The 21,462-nt window shown below is 36.5% G+C and overlaps 1 protein-coding gene across 1 annotated transcript; it reads left to right on the top strand.

Moving 5' to 3' along the window:
- Nucleotides 1-12,955: 12,955 nt before the first annotated feature.
- On the top strand, nt 12,956-16,028 carry LOC139515592 (palmitoyltransferase ZDHHC22-like). Its single transcript, XM_071305184.1, has 2 exons — nt 12,956-13,420; nt 15,057-16,028. The coding sequence occupies exons 1-2, from the start codon at nt 13,061-13,063 to the stop codon at nt 15,609-15,611; spliced, it is 915 nt and encodes a 304-aa protein (XP_071161285.1). The 5' UTR covers nt 12,956-13,060; the 3' UTR covers nt 15,612-16,028.
- The last annotated feature ends 5,434 nt before the right edge of the window (nt 16,029-21,462 follow it).

Here is a 21,462-nt window from a genome sequence, read left to right as displayed (position 1 = left end):
CTAATTTCCAATTTTGGCGAGCTCTGCACTACATTTGATACGGATAACTGTGTGTCTGTTCGTAAGCAAACGTCCCTGAAATGGTCTTATCGCACAATAACCAGTAGAGATGATTCAATCTCGAACAATTATTGTTAAAAGACTCCTGTATGCCCACCTCTCTCATTTCAGGATTGTATTGTATGCAATGGGTTTCTTTCTGACTAAGCTTCATCATGCTTGATTTTCCCTAGCAGGTGGCATAGGGGGTCTTTTTGATCTCGGATAGTCTTTTATATCGTGTATTGCCTAATTTTTATTCTCTAAACGACTTATATTGGAAAAGTGATGAACGACAATACGTGCAATTGTCACAGCGACATTCCTGCCTCTCTCATGCTGATAATCTACCATCTTGCTGCTGTTATGAGTTGTGGAGGACCTATTTCAAGGTGTCAATCACATAACTTTATAAACTTGGTTATTTAAGGTGTTGAAAACAATGAGGATGAAACACATGTTTTGCTGTGTACGGGTACAGTAGCTGCATGTGCAGATAAGAACTTATCGAGTCGATAATTATTGATCAAACTCAGGTGATATTTAAATAGTGTTTAACTAGTTCTATTTTAACAAATTATATCATAAAAAAATAAAGAGCGTTTTTTAATTTCAATTCCAATTTGGTTATATACCAGCTGCCATTCGCACTAAAGTTCTTTTTATCTTCGTCGTTTTCTTTTCGACATACCCTTGAAAAAGAAAATCAGCCAGTAATCAGCATTTTTTTATCAGTATTTACATAACACATTTTACAAACTCTTTTATCATGTTATTCGGATGGGGAAATTATGACTTTATATGACAAGAAATTGCAAATTAGTCTTTGCTGACTATGATATGTTTTTTTTGGTTTTCGTGTTCTTGTCTGACAGTTGAGTTTTTCATTAAAAGTTTTTAGTTCCTTTCGACAAAATTGAACATAGCATTATTCTTACTACATTTGTATAAACTTCAAGATTATAATTATTTTTTTTTAAACCGGTTTTTTTCTAAAGTGAATATTGATCAATATTTTCGAAGGGTTAAATATTTCTCGAGATGTCCTGCCATGGCTTTGTTTAAATTTGTTTGTTAGCTTTTTGTTCATGAATTTTTGTCTCTAATATTTAATTAACTATGCATTTGTATTCAGATATTGCAGATCAAATATATTCGTTCATTGTGTAATCATACGTTTTTTGATTGAGTTAAGTCTACCAATTGATATTTTATCGTGTGTTTTTCTATGTTGTGATGTTATGCTATTGTTTCAGAAAAAGGGAGAAGGTTTGGATCCATTAAAACGTTTAATCCCGCTGCAAATGTTTGCACCTGTCCTAAGTCAGGAATCTGATGTACAGTAGTTTGTTTATGTAATATATACATGTTTCTCGTTTCTCGTTTTGCTGATATAGATTAGACCGTTAGTTTTCCCGTTTGAATGATTTTACACTAGTAATGTTGGGGCTCTTTATAGCTTGTTGTTCGGTGTGAGCCAAGGCTCCGTGTTGAAGGCCGTACTTTAACCAATTAATAATGGTTTACTTTTAAAATTGTTATTTGGATGGAGAGTTGTCTCATTGGCACTCACACCACATCTTCCTTTTTCTATAGCACCCTTTAAAGTCTTACGCAAACGATGCGCCTGTTTTCCCTTCACAGGACATTCACTGATATATTGTAGACGAAATGCGCGTCTGGCGTAAATATAAAATTTAAATACTGGTATCTATGATGAGTTAAAACTTAAAATGCAACCACTGAGTCGACGCCATTGCTGGTAGAGATTTATTTCCCCGAGGGTATCACCAGCCCAGTAGTCAGCACTTGTGTTGACTTGGCTTATCATTGATATAATCTTATAAATTAACACCGTTTTGAATTTTTGAAAAAACTAAGGTTTTTCTACACCAGGAATAGACTGCCTTACCTGTATTTTGCAAAACTACTAGGAATGTTATGTTCTCAATGTTCTTCAACTTCGTCCTTTATTTTGGCCTTTCAATCATTATTTTGATTCGAGCGTCACTAATGAGTCTTTGTAGATGAAACGCGCGTCTGGTATTTATGATGAGTTTTTTTGTGTTATGCCGCTACTGGATGACCCCCCTAATTTTTTGCCTTTTTTTTAAATTTTGAGCTCTAGTTTCAGATTTTTGAACAAAGTGCCCTTCGATACCTAGCGCAAAAGAAGCGCCTGTTTCTCCTCTACAAGACCTATATAGTCATTCCCCGTGACACCCCTCATTATTTTTCTCTAGAAGTCCTAGAATAGGCCGTGACACCCCTCATTATTTTTCTCTAGAAGCCCTGGAATAGGCCGACCCCCTAATCTTTTGACATTTTTTTCAAATTTTGAGCTCTAGTTTCAGATTTTTTAACATAGCGCCCTTCGATACCTAGCGCAAAAGAAGCGCCTGTTTCTCTTCTACAAGACCTATATAGTCATACCCCGTGACATCCCTCATTATTTTTCTCTAGAACTCCTGGAATAGGCCGACCCTACTCCCAATTTTTGGACATTTTTTTCGAATTTTGAGCTCTAGTTTCAGATTTTTGAACATAGCACCCTTCGATACCTAGCGCAAAAGAAGCGCCTTTTTCTCCTCTACAAGACCTATATAATCATTCCCCGTGACACCCCTCATTATTTTTCTCTAGAAGTCCTAGAATAGGCCGACCCCCCTATTTTTTTGACATTTTTTTCAAATTTTGAGCTCTAGTTTCAGATTTTTGAACATAGCGCCCTTCGATACCTATCGCAAAAGAAGCGCCTGTTTCTCCTCTACAAGACCTATATAGTCATTCCCCGTGACACCCCTCATTATTTTTCTCTAGAAGCCCTGGAATAGGCCGACCCCCCTAATTTTTTGACATTTTTTTCAAATTTTGAGCTCTAGTTTCAGATTTTTGAACATAGCGCCCTTCGATACCTAGCGCAAAAGAAGCGCCCGTTTCTCTTCTACAAGACCTATATAGTCATACCCCGTGACACCCCTCATTATTTTTCTCTAGAACTCCTGGAATAGGCCGACCCTACCCCCATTTTTTGGACATTTTTTTCGAATTTTGAGCTCTAGTTTCAGATTTTTGAACATAGCGCCCTTCGATACCTAGCGCAAAAGAAGCGTCTGTTTCTCCTCTACAAGACCTATATAGTTATACCCCGTGACACTCCTCATTATTTTTCTCTAGAACTCCTGGAATAGGCCGACCCTACCCCCATTTTTTGGACATTTTTTTCGAATTTTGAGCTCTAGTTTCAGATTTTTAAACATAGCGCCCTTCGATACCTAGTGCATAAGAAGCGCCTGTTTCTCCTCTACAAGACCTATATAGTCATTCCCCGTGACACCCCTCATTATTTTTCTCTAGAAGCCCTGGAATAGGCCGACCCCCCTAATTTTTTGACATTTTTTTCAAATTTTGAGCTCTAGTTTCAGATTTTTGAACATAGCGCCCGTCGATACCTAACGCAAAAGAAGCGTCTGTTTCTCCTCTACAAGACCTATATAGTCATTCCCCGTGACACCCCTCATTATTTTTCTCTAGAAGCCCTGGAATAGGCCAACCCCCCTAATTTTTTGACATTTTTTTCAAATTTTGAGCTCTAGTTTCAGATTTTTGAACATAGCGCCCTTCGATACCTAGCGCAAAAGAAGCTCCTGTTTCTCTTCTACAAGATCTTTATAGTTATACCCCGTGACACCCCTCATTATTTTTCTCTAGAAGTCCTAGAATAGGCCGACCCCCCTAATTTTTTGACATTTTTTTCAAATTTTGAGCTCTAGTTTCAGATTTTTGAACATAGCGCCCTTCGATACCTAGCGCAAAAGAAGCGCCTGTTTCTCCTCTACAAGACCTATATAGTCATTTCCCGTGACACCCCTCATTATTTTTCTCTAGAAGCCCTGGAATAGGCCAACCCCCCTAATTTTTTGACATTTTTTTTCAAATTTTGAGCTTTAGTTTCAGATTTTTGAACATAGCGCCCTTCGATACCTAGCGCAAAAGAAGCGCCCGTTTCTCTTTTACAAGACCTATATAGTCATACCCCGTGACACCCCTCATTATTTTTCTCTAGAACTCCTGGAATAGGCCGACCCTACCCCCATTTTTTGGACATTTTTTCGAATTTTGAGCTCTAGTTTCAGGTTTTTGAACATAGCGCCCTTCGATACCTTACGCAAAAGAAGCGCCTGTTTCTCCTCTACAAGACCTATATAGTTATACCCCGTGACACCCCTCATTATTTTTCTCTAGAAGTCCTAGAATAGGCCGACCCCCCTAATTTTTTGACATTTTTTTCAAATTTTGAGCTCTAGGTTCAGATTTTTGAACATAGCGCCCTTCGATACCTAGCGCAAAAGAAGCGCCTGTTTCTCCTCTACAAGACTTGTATAGTCATACCCCGTGACACCCCTCATTATTTTTCTCTAGAACTCCTGGAATAGGCCGACCCTACCCCCATTTTTTGGACATTTTTTTCGAATTTTGAGCTCTAGTTTCAGATTTTTAAACATAGCGCCCTTCGATACCTAGTGCATAAGAAGCGCCCGTTTCTCCTCTACAAGACCTATATAGTCATTCCCCGTGACACCCCTCATTATTTTTCTCTGGAAGCCCTGGAATAGGCCGACCCCCCTAATTTTTTGACATTTTTTTTCAAATTTTGAGCTCTAGTTTCAGATTTTTGAACATAGCGCCCTTCGATACCTAGCGCAAAAGAAGCGCCTGTTTCTCCTCTACAAGACCTATATAGTCATTCCCCGTGACACTCCTCATTATTTTTCTCTAGAAGCCCTGGAATAGGCCAACCCCCCTAATTTTTTGACATTTTTTTCAAATTTTGAGCTCTAGTTTCAGATTTTTGAACAAAGCGCCCTTCGATACCTAGCGCAAAAGAAGTGCATGTTTCTCCTCTACAAGACCTATATAGTCATTCCCCGTGACACCCCTCATTATTTTTCTCTAGAACTCCTGGAATAGGCCGACCCCCTAATTTTTTGACATTTTTTTCAAATTTTGAGCTCTAGTTTCAGATTTTTGAACATAGTGCCCTTCGATACCTAGCGCAAAAGAAGCGCCTGTTTCTCCTCTACAAGACCTATATAGTTATACCCCGTGACACCCCTCATTATTTTTCTCTAGAAGTCCTAGAATAGGCCGACCCCCTAATTTTTTGACATTTGTTTCAAATTTTGAGCTCTAGTTTCAGATTTTTGAACATAGCGCCCTTCGATACCTAGAGCAAAAGAAGCGCCTGTTTCTCCTCTACAAGACCTATATAGTCATTCCCCGTGACACCCCTCATTATTTTTCTTTAGAAGCCCTAGAATAGGCCGACCCCCCTATTTTTTTGACATTTTTTTCAAATTTTGAGCTCGTTTCAGATTTTTGAACATAGCGTCCTTTGATACCTAGCGCAAAAGAAGCGCCTGTTTCTCCTCTACAAGACCTATATAGTCATACCCCGTGACACCCCTCACTATTTTTCTCTAGAACTCCTGGAATAGGCCGACCCTACCCCCATTTTTTGGACATTTTTTTCGAATTTTGAGCTCTAGTTTCAAATTTTTGAACATAGCGCCCTTCGATACCTAGCGCAAAAGAAGCGCCTGTTTCTCCTCTACAAGACCTATATAATCATTCCCCGTGACACCCCTCATTATTTTTCTCTAGAAATCCTAGAATAGGCCGACCCCCCTATTTTTTTGACATTTTTTTCAAATTTTGAGCTCTAGTTTCAGATTTTTGAACATAGCGCCCTTCGATACCTAGCGCAAAAGAAGCGCCTGTTTCTCCTCTACAAGACCTATATAGTCATTCCCCGTGACACCCCTCATTATTTTTCTCTAGAAGCCCTGGAATAGGCCGACCCCCCTAATTTTTTGACCTTTTTTTCAAATTTTGAGCTCTAGTTTCAGATTTTTGAACATAGCGCCCTTCGATACCTAGCGCAAAAGAAGCGCCTGTTTCTCTTCTACAAGACCTATATAGTCATACCCCGTGACACCCCTCATTATTTTTCTCTAGAACTCCTGGAATAGGCCGACCCTACCGGCATTTTTTGGACATTTTTTCGAATTTTGAGCTCTAGTTTCAGATTTTTGAACATGGCGCCCTTCGATACCTAGCGCAAAAGAAGCGCCTGTTTCTCCTCTACAAGACCTATATAGTTATACCCCGTGACACCCCTCATTATTTTTCTCTAGAAGTCCTAGAATAGGCCGACCCCCTAATTTTTTGACATTTGTTTCAAATTTTGAGCTCTAGTTTCAGATTTTTGAACATAGCGCCCTTCGATACCTAGCGCAAAAGAAGCGCCTGTTTCTCCTCTACAAGACCTATATAGTCATTCCCCGTGACACCCCTCATTATTTTTCTCTAGAAGCCCTGGAATAGGCCAACCCCCCTAATTTTTTGACATTTTTTTTCAAATTTTGAGCTCTAGTTTCAGAATTTTGAACATAGCGCCCTTCGATACCTAGCGCAAAAGAAGTGCCTGTTTCTCCTCTACAAGACCTATATAGTCATTCCCCGTGACACCCCTCATTATTTTTCTTTAGAAGCCCTGGAATAGACCGACCCCCCTAATTTTTTGACATTTTTTTCAAATTTTGAGCTCTAGTTTCAGATTTTTGAACATAGCGCCCTTCGATACCTAGCGCAAAAGAAGCGCCTGTTTCTCCTCTACAAGACCTATATAGTCATACCCCGTGACACCCCTCATTATTTTTCTCTAGAACTCCTGGAATAAGCCGACCCTACCCCCATTTTTTGGACATTTTTTTTCGAATTTTGAGCTCTAGTTTCAGATTTTTAAACATAGCGCCCTTCGATACCTAGTGCAAAAGAAGCGCCTGTTTCTCCTCTACAAGACCTATATAGTCATTCCCCGTGACACTCCTCATTATTTTTCTCTAGAAGCCCTGGATTAGGCCGACCCCCCTAATTTTTTGACATTTTTTTCAAATTTTGAGCTCTAGTTTCAGATTTTTGAACATAGCGCCCTTCGATACCTAGCGCAAATGAAGCTCCTGTTTCTCTTCTACAAGACCTTTATAGTTATACCCCGTGACACCCCTCATTATTTTTCTCTAGAAGTTCTAGAATAGGCCGACCCCCCTAATTTTTTGACATTTTTTTCAAATTTTGAGCTCTAGTTTCAGATTTTTGAACATAGCGCCCTTCGATACCTAGTGCAACAGAAGCGCCTGTTTCTCTTCTACAAGACCTATATAGTCATTCCCCGTGACACCCCTCATTATTTTTCTCTAGAAGCCCTGGAATAGGCCGACCCCCCTAATTTTTTGACATTTTTTTCAAATTTTGAGCTCTAGTTTCAGATTTTTGAACATAGCGCCCTTTGATACCTAGCGCGAAAGAAGTGCCTGTTTCTCCTCTACAAGACCTATATAGTCATTCCCCGTGACACCCCTCATTATTTTTCTCTAGAAGCCCTGGAATAGGCCGTCCCCACTAATTTTTTGACATTTTTTTCAAATTTTGAGCTCTAGTTTCAGATTTTTGAACATAGCGCCCTTTGATACCTAGCGCAAAAGAAGCGCCTGTTTCTCCTCTACAAGACCTATATAGTCATACCCCGTGACACCCCTCATTATTTTTCTCTAGAACTCCTGGAATAGGCCGACCCTACCCCCATTTTTTGCACATTTTTTTTCGAATTTTGAGCTCTAGTTTCAGATTTTTAAACATAGCGCCCTTCGATACCTTGTGCAAAAGAAGCGCCTGTTTCTCCTCTACAAGACCTATATAGTCATTCCCCGTGACACCCCTCATTATTTTTCTCTAGAAGCCCTGGAATAGGCCGACCCCCTAATTTTTTGACATTTTTTTCAAATTTTGAGCTCTAGTTTCAGATTTTTGAACATAGCGCCCTTCGATACCTAGCGCATAAGAAGCGCCTGTTTCTCCCCTACAAGACCTATATAGTCATTCCCCGTGACACCTCTCATTATTTTTCTCTAGAAGCCCTGGAATAGGCCGACCCCCTAATTTTTTGACATTTTTTTCAAATTTTGAGCTCTATTTCAGATTTTTGAACATAGCGCCCTTCGATACCTAGCGCAAAAGAAGCGCCTGTTTCTCTTCTACAAGACCTATATAGTCATACCCCGTGACACCCCTCATTATTTTTCTCTAGAACTCCTGGAATAGGCCGACCCTACCCCCATTTTTTGGACATTTTTTTCGAATTTTGAGCTCTAGTTTCAGATTTTTGAACATAGCGCCCTTCGATACCTAGTGCAAAAGAAGCGCCTGTTTCTCTTCTACAAGACCTATATAGTCATTCCCCGTGACACCCCTCATTATTTTTCTCTAGAAGTCCTAAAATAGGCCGACCCCCCTAATTTTTTGACATTTTTTTTCAAATTTTGAGCTCTAGTTTCAGATTTTTGAACATAGCGCCCTTCGATACCTAGCGCAAAAGAAGCGCCTGTTTCTTTTCTACAAGACCTATATAGTCATTCTCCGTGACACCCCTCATTATTTTTCTCTAGAAGTCCTGGAATAGGCCGACCCCCCTAATTTTTTGACATTTTTTTCAAATTTTGAGCTCTAGTTTCAGATTTTTGAACATAGCGCCCTTCGATACCTAGCGCAAAAGAAGCGCCTGTTTCTCTTCTACAAGACCTATATAGTCATTCCCCGTGACACTACTGATTATTTTTCTCCAGAACTCCTGGAATAGGCCGACCCTACCCCCATTTTTTGGACATTTTTTTCGAATTTTGAGCTCTAGTTTCAGATTTTTGAACATAGCGCCCTTCGATACCTAGTGCAAAAGAAGCGCCTGTTTCTCCTCTACAAGACCTATATAGTCATACCCCGTGACACCCCTCATTATTTTTCTCTAGAAGTCCTAGAATAGGCCGACCCCCCTAATTTTTTGACATTTTTTTCAAATTTTGAGCTCTAGTTTCAGATTTTTGAACATAGCGCCCTTCGATACCTAGCGCAAAAGAAGCGCCTGTTTCTCCTCTACAAGACCTATATAGTCATTTCCCGTGACACCCCTCATTATTTTTCTCTAGAATCCCTGGAATAGGCCGACCCTCCTAATTTTTTGACATTTTTTTCAAATTTTGAGCTCTAGATTAAACAATGACATAAAAGGTGCTATATTTTACAGGGTAGGACTACTTTTACATACGTTCTAAATTTAAGAGGGTGCATAGGTGGCCCTACACCTACAAATAATCCGTTGATAGATGCATAGTTATTGTGGTACTGAATATTAGCCTAAAAAGTTATGCGACTTGTTAAATCAATAGATTGGATAAAAACCATTTCAAAATTGAGTTTAAATTGCTATATTTTAACTGATTTTCTGCCTTTTTAAATATTTTTTTATTTAACGGCCGTTGTTGTCTTATTCTGTTTTTTGGTTTCTCGATATATCGCCTTAATGTTCGCTGGCTTATTGTTCGCTAGCTATTGTTCGCTAGCTTCTGCCTGGTAAAATACCCCGGAAGCAAGCAATTAAAAAAAAGTAAACTTCATCTAAATGTGGACAAATTAAAGAATTTTCTTCAGAAAAAGTCTATGCACATAAATTTTATAATAAAAACTATCCATTTAGTTATAAAAAACATATGCATCATTTTTATTTTTTTATTTTGAGGTATCACATGACTTTAAGAAAATCATCTAAACTAAAAGTCAAATAAAACATTTCTATTTATAAAATGAAAAAAAAAATAATGCAGATATAAATGATTTCATTTTTTTTACTTTATACTGACTTCACTTTGAATAAACTATTTATAATATACAATGATTAATCAAGCCTTAACAATCTGTTATTATGCATAAAGAATTCAAATTTTCAAGGTTAAATAAAAATAGGCTTAACCAATACTTCAGATGATAATCTGTGAATTAAGCATAACAACTTTCAAAAAGTTTTGTATATTTTTTCCACAGACACAAAGTAAAATTTCTTTCAAACAAAGGTTGCATCAGCCGTCATTATCTAGCAAATAATACCCCTCCATCATGGGACTGCATAATATCAAAGTTAAAAATCAAATAAACGTTAAAGACAAAATATGTTTGGTCAAGCAACGAATATTACACTGTATCATGCACAAGACAATGCAAAAATTGTTTGTTTTTCAAAATAAAATCATTTTAACTATTTATCTACCTACCTACACTTGTTTGCCTAAATAATATACTTCACTACCCGAAGAACAAGATATTTATAATAAACAAAAATGTATTTTACCTTGGTGATAAGCTGAATCCATAATCACGATTGACCAGAAGAGCAAAGAGTACAAAGTTCTTTTCGTGTTCAAATCAACAGTTTCAGTTATATGTGTATTAGGAGATAATCATCGATAGTAAAACTATTGTGTATACATTTATGTGGTTACGTCCTCATCCACTTAGAATCAATCGAGTTAATAGCATCTTTACTTATTTCAAATATGCATGATTGCCAATGAGAAAACTCTACATCGGTATAAAAAGACGTAGAAGTAAGCAACTATCGGGTCAGTGTATGGCCTTTAACAATGAGCGAAACTCATACCGCATATCTACAAAATGCCCCGAAATTTCAAATGTAAAACAATTCAAAAGGAAAGGAGAAAATTGACGACCTGGTTAATAATTTTCAAAACAATAAGCAAAAAACAAATATGATATACAGCAACGAACGACAGCCAATAATTATAGGCTCCTTACTTGGGACAGGCACATACAGAATGTATGGTGTTAAGCCCCTGTCCCACTATACCACGATCGCACCACGCTCACCGCGATCTAAAATAAATTTAGATCGTGGTGAGGTCGCGGTATGAGCGGCATGAAAATGTAAATTTTCGTTGCTTTCACGATGTTACTGCGTCCTCATTACGCTTCTACAACGATCCCGCTACGATTATACCACGATCTCACCGCGCTTATTCTGCGACCTCACTACGCTTATCAAGATTTGTCTACGTTCTTCACGTTCTTACTACGACCAAACCACGAGTTATCCGATTGCAACACGATCTTACTGCGATTACATCACGTTCTTACCACGATTATACTACGTTCATACCGCGATCTTACTACGTTCTCAGCAATAACATCAACATCGTGTTCCATATCAATACAGTTCCATTCCTTCTATTTCTGATTAATACGTAGATTTCTCGGAAACAATACAGCTATGCCACCAAAACCTACTACAACACGAGGGAGTTGTGGTAGGGGCTGATGTAGAGGCAGAGGGAACAAAGTAACGAACCCTGATCAAGCAGAAATGTCGTACCGACCAATCTAACCTAAATTACAACCTATTGCTGGTCCATAAAGCTCAAATGACGATATTTTAGTGAACGATAGCAGAGATGACACAGATGTGTCAATAGATATAGGAAGATGTGGTATGACTGCCAAAGAGACAACTCTCCATCCAAGTAACAATTTATAAAAGCAAACCATTATAGGCCAAGGTACGGCCTTCAACACGGAGCCTTGGCTCACACTGAACATAACGCTATAAAGGGCCCAAAAAATTACTAGACAGTGTAAAACCATTTAAACGGGGAAAACAACGGTCTAATCTATATAAAAACGTGAAGCATGGTTGAGCCGTTAGAGCAAATGGATAATTACATTCAGACAAACAAAATCTAGGGAGTTTTTTTTATATATTTTATGTGAAAATGACAATGAGAATGATGGTCGTAGTGTGAACGTAGTCAGGTCGTAAGAAGAGCGTGATGAGGACGGCAAAGGCGTGCTAGAATCGTACTATGGTCGTGAACAGCGTGGCATAGTCGTAGTGGAAGCGTAGTTGGGTCGCGGTGATAACGTGATGGTCGTAGTGAGGTCGTGATAACGTCGCTGTGAGATCGTAGCGCAGTCTCCTCGAATAGAATCACGCTCTTGCTACGATTGTACAGCGACCTTTGCGATCTTACTACGATCTTAGTGCGCCGGCGCTCTCACTACGCTTCTACAACGACCTGATTTCGCCACGACCGCACCACGATTGTTTTGAACATGTTCAAAGTTGGCCACGCTCTTCATGATCTTGAAGACCTCACTACGACCGTTATACGATCTTACTGCGATCTACACGATCGTACTACGGTCATCAAAATTTGCATTTTTTTCACAGATCGTAGTGCGATCGTGGCCTAGTGGGACTGCGGTATAAAACCTGTTTGAACTGCCCAACAAATACGAAGTTAAACACAAACACAAAAGACTCTGAGATATGTACTTTGTGTTTTGTTTGCTTGTTTCTAAGATTTTTGTCTTTGTATCGATCTCATGAGTTAAGTCCTTTTCAAATGATTCTTATAAATTGTTCTTATGTTGTACTATTCAGTACACCCCAATCCAGGCGCGGATCCAGGGGGGGGGGGGGGGGTTGAAACCCTCCTTTTTTTGACGATCAATACATTTGAATGGGGAATACGTTGTGTCAAGTTGTGTACGCCTATATACCCTGTTTCTTTAAATTTTATATACGAAATAGCACAGTCGACTGTGGAAATACCAATGATTGAATCCACTTGTGTTCACTATTTAATATCTTGTTATACGTATTTATAATGTTAATATGTTCACAAATAGTACTTATTTGATTTAACCACACATACGTGGCCATATATTACTGGACACAAAATGCATGCTCCAGGGGCGGATGCAGGAATTTTCGAAAGAGGGGGTGCTAACCCAGGGCAAAGGGGGGTGCAGGGGGTGCAAAACATATGTCCCGATACAAATGCATTGATCGGCAAAAATAAAGGGGGGGTGCGCACCCCCGGAACCCCCCCCCCCCCCCCCCTGGATCCGCCACTGTGCTCAGTATATTTAATTCAGTATGCACCGAAAATAGGACATATACATCAAATCACGGAATCATAATGTCCGTCATTGGTGCAATAAGTTATTTTACCTGGTTATTTACATGGAAACGTGTAAACTTCCGGTCCAATCAAGCGAGCACCTGTTGAGACTTATTCGTGATTTGTTCTCAGTATACCGTTGATATTCAGTAGCGATGGAGTTAAGAGAACGAAAACCACCAACTTTGAAAGAAAAATTTTCCGATCATTACAAGAACAGAGATTTTACGGTGAAAAAAACACAGATAAACACAATCGGTGTGGCTTTCTTTTGGGGAATGTGGATTTCTCTTTTCATTGAAGGCCACATATTGACATTTCAACTGTATGGCGATAACTGGATAAAAACCGGCGTTATATTTGTATTGATTTGGTTTTCGGCTTGGCAATCGTTCATTAATTGGTTTGGAACTTATTTAGTTGACGTATCAAAAGTTGATGCTGCGGTGAAAGAAAAACATCACCCTGGGATTCTTGAAACACCAACAGGCTGGTACAACTGTCCGAATTGTCAGGTAAAATATTAGTCTGTTCGTTTATGATTTCACAATTTATTTAGCAATCTGCTCTTAATACTAAACCGTGACTGTCATAATATCTATTCCTGTTGGAACAAATATTCTATACCATGCATTTATTCCGTTAGGAACATACTGTAATACTTATTCCTGTGGAAATTATATTCTAGAATATTTTTTTCCTTTTGGAACTAATAATATGAAGGAACTTCTATTCCGTGACAACGGTAGTTTTAAACAAATTATACATACATGGATCAAGCGACAACTCCCCAACCCCCAAAAAACATACAAAAAACGACAGCAGTTTATAATTACAAAAAGTATAAGAATAAAACAATAACATAGTTATGGTAAAGTACCTGTTGATGGACATGGGTTCAATTTCGCTACTAAAAAAATTGCATTTATAAAGTCATCTACTGCTCACAAGTGCTAGGGTACGAGATGAAAAAAGAAAAATCATTATTTGCACTGAATATAGTTAATTTTGTGTTTACACCACTTCTTAGTTTGCTTTACGTTATTTTACTACACATACTTAAAAGCAAATAGAAAATTGAAAATGCACTGCAAACAATGATTTTTTTCATCCTACATGTACTCTTGTATCTAAGCGCCTGTACATGTGCAACTGCTAAAAAAAAAACTTAAGATTAAAAAGTGGTTTTTGTTTTATGTATCTAGATTTTATAAGAAAAAAAAAGTAAATGATCTCTTAAAGTTGAGATCTGCTTGATTCTAGAAAACAATAAAGAAAATTATGCATGTATGTGCAGCTGATTAATGCAACTGTTCTAGATGTTCTACTAAATCATGATAGAACCTCAATTGATGTGGTTGTAGGTAGAAAAAGTATACGAGTTTGTGATTAGTACATTACACGTACAAATGTAGCACTGTTGAATAAACAAATGTTAACATATAAATTAAATTTTTTCAGATATAAAAATCTGCAAATTGAAAATCAAATCACACTATGCATAGAGTAAACATTTTTTTCTAAAGAAAACATATAGCGTCATACATTCCACCTATAAATAAAAGGTTGAATTTCGTACTGTCCTGTCATAACTTGAATATAAATCATAGTTGACAGATTATTTCTTATTAATCATTTAAAAGTATAAAGTATTGTTTGTGTTTACTTTAATCATAACATTAAAAAAATACATTGTCCTAATTTAATTACACAGGTAACCAGTAAGCATATGCATGTAATTAGAAATTTTAGTAAATGTTTCTGTGATTTCACAAAACCAACACATAAAGTTGAATTGCAACCATTTAGTTCCACTAATATCATAATAAGAAGAAACAAAAATGTCTACGTATTTGCTTTTACTTCCCTTCTTCTCAAATGAGCACAATTATAATAACATTGAAAGCAAATATTTGAGCGATGAATAGATATAAGAAGATGTGGTATGAGTGCCAATAAGACAACTCTCCGTCCAAGGCATAATTTGTAAAAGTAAACCATTATAGGTCAAAGTACGGTTTTTGCACATTTTCGCTTTCTGTAGTAGTACACATATTTTTCAAAATTGAGAATGCATACCGAGTGTTTTTGTTAACTTCAGCATGCATGTATTAGCTTCAAATATAATTTAAAATCTTTATTGTATTTCAGGTTGATGTCCCACCAAGATCGTTCCACTGCAAGTACTGTAACAAGTGTGTTCTGAAAAGAGATCACCACTGCTTCTTCACCAATTCCTGCATTGGATTCTATAATGAGCGATTCTTTATTATAATGTGTATATCATTAATCTGGTGCAATGCATTCGCCTCGTTCCTACAAGTTACCTACCTCAACCAAACAATACCGCTGTCTCTTTTTGGTATCCTTAATTACTTTGCGCCAGTTGCATTTTTCCAGATGTTATTCGGGAACATGACATTTTTCCAGTTTTTCTTAACACTTCATTTGTTTTTCACGGTTGGATGTTTTTTCAGTGCTATATTTTTCACATATTATCATTTGTTCCTGATCTGTTACGGTATGACCTCATTTGAGAGTACTAAGAAAATGAACATTTATTCACACGACACCGTCTTGGATAATTTAAGATCTGTATTTGGCGCATTGCGCTGGATTCCTCTACAATTCATATTTCCGTTTAGAGTGGATCAAATTGACGATGGAGTGAATTGGAATATCAGGAAGCGAGTCAAGGGGAATTGACTTTTGGATAAGGGAGATAGCTCTTAAAAATCACAGATGCGTTTGTGTAAAATATTTTCATAACTATATTAATTGTAAGCTTCTAAGTAACAAAGATTATTATACTTTCACGTGAATGCTTCAGAAACATTAATAAAACTGCCTATCACAAACGCATTTATGATTGCAAGAGTTATCTCCTATTAACCTTTGGCTTCCCCATTAAAAACTAAACTTTGCTCAGAGTCAAGTACATTGTGCATAATATGAATGTGTTCGAACAGTCCCAATATGGCTCATTTTCGACAGTCGTGTTCATCTATGAAGTCATTGACCATTAAGGATGTAATATTTATTTATCAATCTGTTTAAATTATTTCTATAGATGTTCGTGCATTTTTATATTTATATTTTGTTAATAAACAACAGTGAATATTTTTTAATGTACCTCTTAATTAAAAAAAAATAAGAGTTTGATTGCCAATGGAACTACCACCCGACATATACCAAATTACGTCTACATTTAAAAAAATTATATACTTCACCATATGGCCTTCAATATTATCAAGCAATAACAGGCCCTGCAATGACAAATCGCAGATAAACAATTCAAAAGAAAGTCTGAACTGACAAAACTGATGTATGTACATAACAGTAAACGATAAAATAAATATGACATACAGCAACTAACAAATGGCAACCACTGAATTACAAGTTCTAGGTACAAGCATAATGTGTCGGGATAAACCCTATTTGCAGTGCCCAAAGAGGGACGAAAGATATCAGAGGGACATTCAAACTCATAGATCGAAAACCGGCAAACTGGCAACGCCATGTCTAAAAAAGAAAAGACAAACAGACAAATAATAGTACACAAGACACAACATAGAAAACTAAAGACTAAGCAACCCTCTCCTGACAAGGGAAAGTTGTACTGCAACACGATATAAAAAAACTTGTCTTGAAATCCGTTGAAAAGGACTGGCTTCATCATATCGATACAAATCACAAAAAAACTATAACAATTAGCAAAAGGACTGAGGCCACAAAGTGCCAGTCTGGGAGTACTCACAATTACCACAATAGCTAGTTCAAAAAGGCATGTTTCCAAAACAAAATACACATCAATTCACATCTAATGGATTTAGTGTAAATATTTCATAGTCCGAGAAAACCATGACCAAAGTCCACTGATCGAAATTAAAGGTGAAGTTTTGTATTAGATGTCAACTGAACCAGGGAACAGTACATCTAATATACATGTTCCTGACTGAACTGTTCAATAAGATGTGTCGCACCTGTAAGTAGTGTTGCCAGGACGACCTTTAAATTTATACATCTAAACCATGGAAAAGGCAATGAACCATGACTGAGGGGAGCGGGTCAATTATATCCATGGTAATAAAGATGTATCCATTTGAAAATGAATGTCATATTGGGTAATAAAACAGAAAAGAATGCCAATGGCAAATATTACATGTACATTTGGAACCATAGCATGTAAATATGCAATGATTATAATAGAATAGAAAATTTTATTTAAGTCGGGTTACATGAAATACTACAAACATTAATGCCGACATTAATAACCATAACAACGCGTACAATTATTAAGACATATAGGACATTTAGAAAATATACAACATACACAATAATCATTAGACAATACAAAGGCAGCTATATTGCATAAGCAAAAAGTTCATATATAAAAAAGCAAGCACTAAACAAGATTATAAGCACATGCAAAGCAGAAGAATAAATAAGCTAAACTAGTTCTAAAGTTGCATGGAAATCATAAAAAATCAAAAGCATTAAGATCTACAGGAGCCACATCTGCACGAGTTGCCTTTCTTCTTCTTCTTTATTCTTTCCTCCACCATCTGGAGACCGAGTACCACCACTTGTGTAGTGTAGCACGGAATAGCAACTATTACTGCAAGCAACTGTGTGCATGTGCAGGAATTATTTACAGTTGTTGATCATACTTTTAAACTGGTTCAGGTTCGACTGCGCACGTATCGCGTCATACCAGACTGAAGTTAATTCTACTTTGTTAATAATGTGCGCTGCAGCTGATGTAAGTTTTTAAGTCGTCAAGCATACCAGAATATGATCAGTCATTGAATATACTCGCTCCAGTACAGCACACTACCACTAACACGAAAAGCGTGTATAAAATGAATAATTTAAGAAAAATTGTAGAAATCAATACAATAATGATCAATTATATCCCAGTTAAAAAAGTATAATGGTTTTTGAAATTAAAACAAAATCAAATAATCTATTTATCAGTGTGATATGTTTATAGTTTTTTGAAAACAGGACTAAATTGTGCTCCAACATGGAACTTTCTTGGTTTTTGTGAGTGATCTTGCGACTGACGTCTAATTTGAAATGACCTGTGTCAATGACCTTTATACTGAAATTTTCCAAACAATCTTATTTAAATGTTTTATTTACTTCAAACTGACTTTATTACTGGGGCAACATTTACACGTTATCTTGCTCTTCTGAAAACTTTTGAAAAATGTGAATAAAAATATGAACCCCTTAAAAGAAATTGGAAACTTCCCCTCATCCCACCCCCTCTTTTTCAATATTTTTGAACCCCCACCCCCTTGGAACATTAACCATCAAACTCAATCCCAGTCTTTCCTTTGTAGTATTGAACCTTGTAGTACAATGTTAGAGAGATCAATACACTTAAACATAAGTTATTGTCTGGAAACTTTAAAATGCTTGTTTTTGGCTCTTTTTTGTCTTTGGGCCAGGTGAGCTAAAAATAGATTGTCAGCTAGGACTTTGCAACCATTAAAACCCATTTAAATACATCATAAAAGTATCAAAATAGAAAATGACATCCTAATCATGGTTAAATTTTTTAAAATCTTCATTTAATAGTATTATCTAAAATAAAATCCTTCATCAGCAACATTTAATAGTATTATCTAGAAATAAAATTACTTCATCAGCATTTAAAAGTAACTTCTAATCAAAGAGCAGATTGCTCTGAGGGATACGATTGCCATTGTTTCATTGACACATGTATGCATGTAGCTGGATAATATTATTTTCAAAACTAATTCAAATGACAAACAGACATGTAAAACAGTTACAAAATAGCCAAACCCGGATAAAAGTGTATGAACAATGTAATTAGGTCTATTGTGTTTTATTTCTATACTATCAATACCAAGTTTACTTTCCACAGCAGTCACTGACTGACTCAGAGTGAGAGATGTCAGAGAAGGTATTTTATTTCACTCATTGGTTATTATATTTTATTAAGTGTCTGTTAGCGATGCGCCGACGTATAGTCATCAATGTGCTGATGGATCGTCGTATGATGTAGATGTAGATTTCAATTCGTATCTTATCACCTTTTTTCCTACGTTAATTCTAGGAGGAACCCCATTCTTAACTCTTTAATTATTTAATTTCCTTTGGGTCAGTCATCATGGCTCCTTTCCGTACACATTTATCGGTTTAAATTGCATTCGTTTTTAATATAATACGACGGTTTATTGACAGAACGGGCTAATACTCGACGTCTTGTTTATATTCAGAATTCACGGAAGTTACTGCCGGAAGGGAGACAACTCGAAACGATAATATGGAAGACTCCATTTCGCCTGAAGGGGTGCTCTACGATGTGGAATATATTTATTTTAATCTAAATGATGCTTATGATTTAAAATTATGTAACAACAATAACCCTCAATAGCAGACATACATAGAAAAGATCCCATGAGTTATAAATTAATTAATTGAGTGGGGAATCCAGAGCAACCATTCAATCTAAAAAACCCTTAAAGTCAAGAAAACTATACGCATGCGCATAATTTCCAAATCAAACCCTGGGGCAAGATATATTAAATGCTTATTAAACGACCTAGATGGTTCTCAATTTCTTTATGGAAGTACAATCTCAAATATCAGTTTCATAACGGTAACATATAAGAAAAACTCCACTTCAGTTCTTATATGACAGAAATAGATTTATCGGTATTCAGAGAACTCTCGCATTTTATCAAAACTGGGAATTCCCTCTGACGTGTTTCTAAATTTATAACTATACTAAATATAAATACTGCTTAATTCTGATTTTCCGTGTTGTTAAAAACACGCATCGAAGTCAAGGGAATTATCAAACATGAAGATTATGAAAAGAACATTATAGGAAAGTTGATTTAGTTCAATCCCTTTGTTTGTTTTTACCTTTTAAAGCAAGACAATCATAAGAATCTGAGATGTTCCTTAATGTTTAGAATAAAACGACTGACGTGAGGGAAATTGCTCTGAGCCACCGGTATAAGTCTACAGATCTTTGCTTGAAAGCAATCGTATCCCAAAAATAAATCTACAGCTAATCACCTCAAGAGAATACAACTTTTCTTTATAACAAAACCATTGTAAGTAATAATAGAGGTAACTCTAATGCAAAAAAAAAAACAAAGAAAGAATAACCAATTCTGAGTATGAAAATTTATTACCATTGAACCCTTTGATATCCACTATTATAATATTATATGAAAATAGATAAAAGCAGTGTAAGGGAGGTAATGTCAATGATGTGTTTGAATTACCAATGTTGTGTTTGAATTATCTCCCTTACACTGCTTTTTAGGTATGTGTTGTACTTAAGTAATGAGGTCTATTAACCAGGGCACCCTTGTTTTTCCCCTTTTTAGCCCCTAATTCCTAAAAACGATTTGAGCCATTACCTCCATAGCCAATTCGTACCATCCCTTTGAGGTATTGAAACTTTTAGTATTCTAGAGAGGTCCATACACCATTCAACAAGTTATTTGTCTGGAAACTCGAAAAATGATTATTTGGGCCCTTTTTTGGCCCCTATTTCCTAAAATATTTGGACCATATCATCAAAAATCAATCCCAACCTTCCTTTTGTGGTCATAAATCTTGTGTGTAAATTTCACAGATTTCTATTAACTTATGCTAAAGTTATTGTGTGCGAAAACAAAATGTCTTCGGACAACAACAACAATGACATGATACCAATATACGACAGCAAATATTTTTGGGGTCGTATAAAAATACCATTTACCGTTATGTGTGTAATAACAATAATCATATCCAGCTTGATTGTAATTGGTTTGACAATTGTGTTTGAGATGATAAGCAAAAACTCATATTATTAAAAAAGATGTCATTAAAGGGCAATAACTCTTTTAATAAAAATTACCAACGGTTTCAGCAATAGGACTTTTTTGTTGATCTTTTCTAATAGATCATTTTCTGTTTTCCAATTCTTCTCTATCTTTATGATGAAAATTGTAGAAAAATGTGTAAGGGGTTCTGTGAAACCCTGGGTCTTGCCTGTAATTGCTACCGTTGGTGTAAAATTGTAATGTTGACTTAAGAAGTGGGTGCATTTAATAGTTATTTACAGAATAAAACCAAAAAATATATTTTTTTCTTAAGATGTTATTTCTTTTCTTGTAGCAGTCATTTTTAATTGGTGGAGGAAACCAGATTGGACTGAGAACCACAACCTTTCATAGGAAAACTGAAAATTCTAGTCAATCAACACACCTGCCATGTTGGAGATTCAAGATCACATATTCAGATAGGCTAGTGATACAGTAGTTTGACAATTTAGACCACTCAGCCACAAAGGTTCTCTGGTGAAGTAACGAAGCATTGGTACAAGGGTTAAAAGAAACAGGTTGTCAAACAGTGATGGTCTGATTCAGCATAGCCGGTTATTTTCGCAGGTGTAAAATTTCGCGATTTTCATTGAAAAAAGTATACAAAATATTTTGGCCTTTATTATTTTGGTGGACTCAAAACTTTTATCAATACCTTTGATTGTGCACTTTTAAATTGGCGGAATCTATTTTAACGATTT

This window comes from Mytilus edulis, chromosome 3 (genome assembly GCF_963676685.1).
Source record: "Mytilus edulis chromosome 3, xbMytEdul2.2, whole genome shotgun sequence".
NCBI lineage: Eukaryota > Metazoa > Mollusca > Bivalvia > Mytilida > Mytilidae > Mytilus > Mytilus edulis.
The sequence above is the reverse complement of the archived record's forward strand: the minus strand, read 5'-3'. Positions and strand labels throughout refer to the sequence as shown.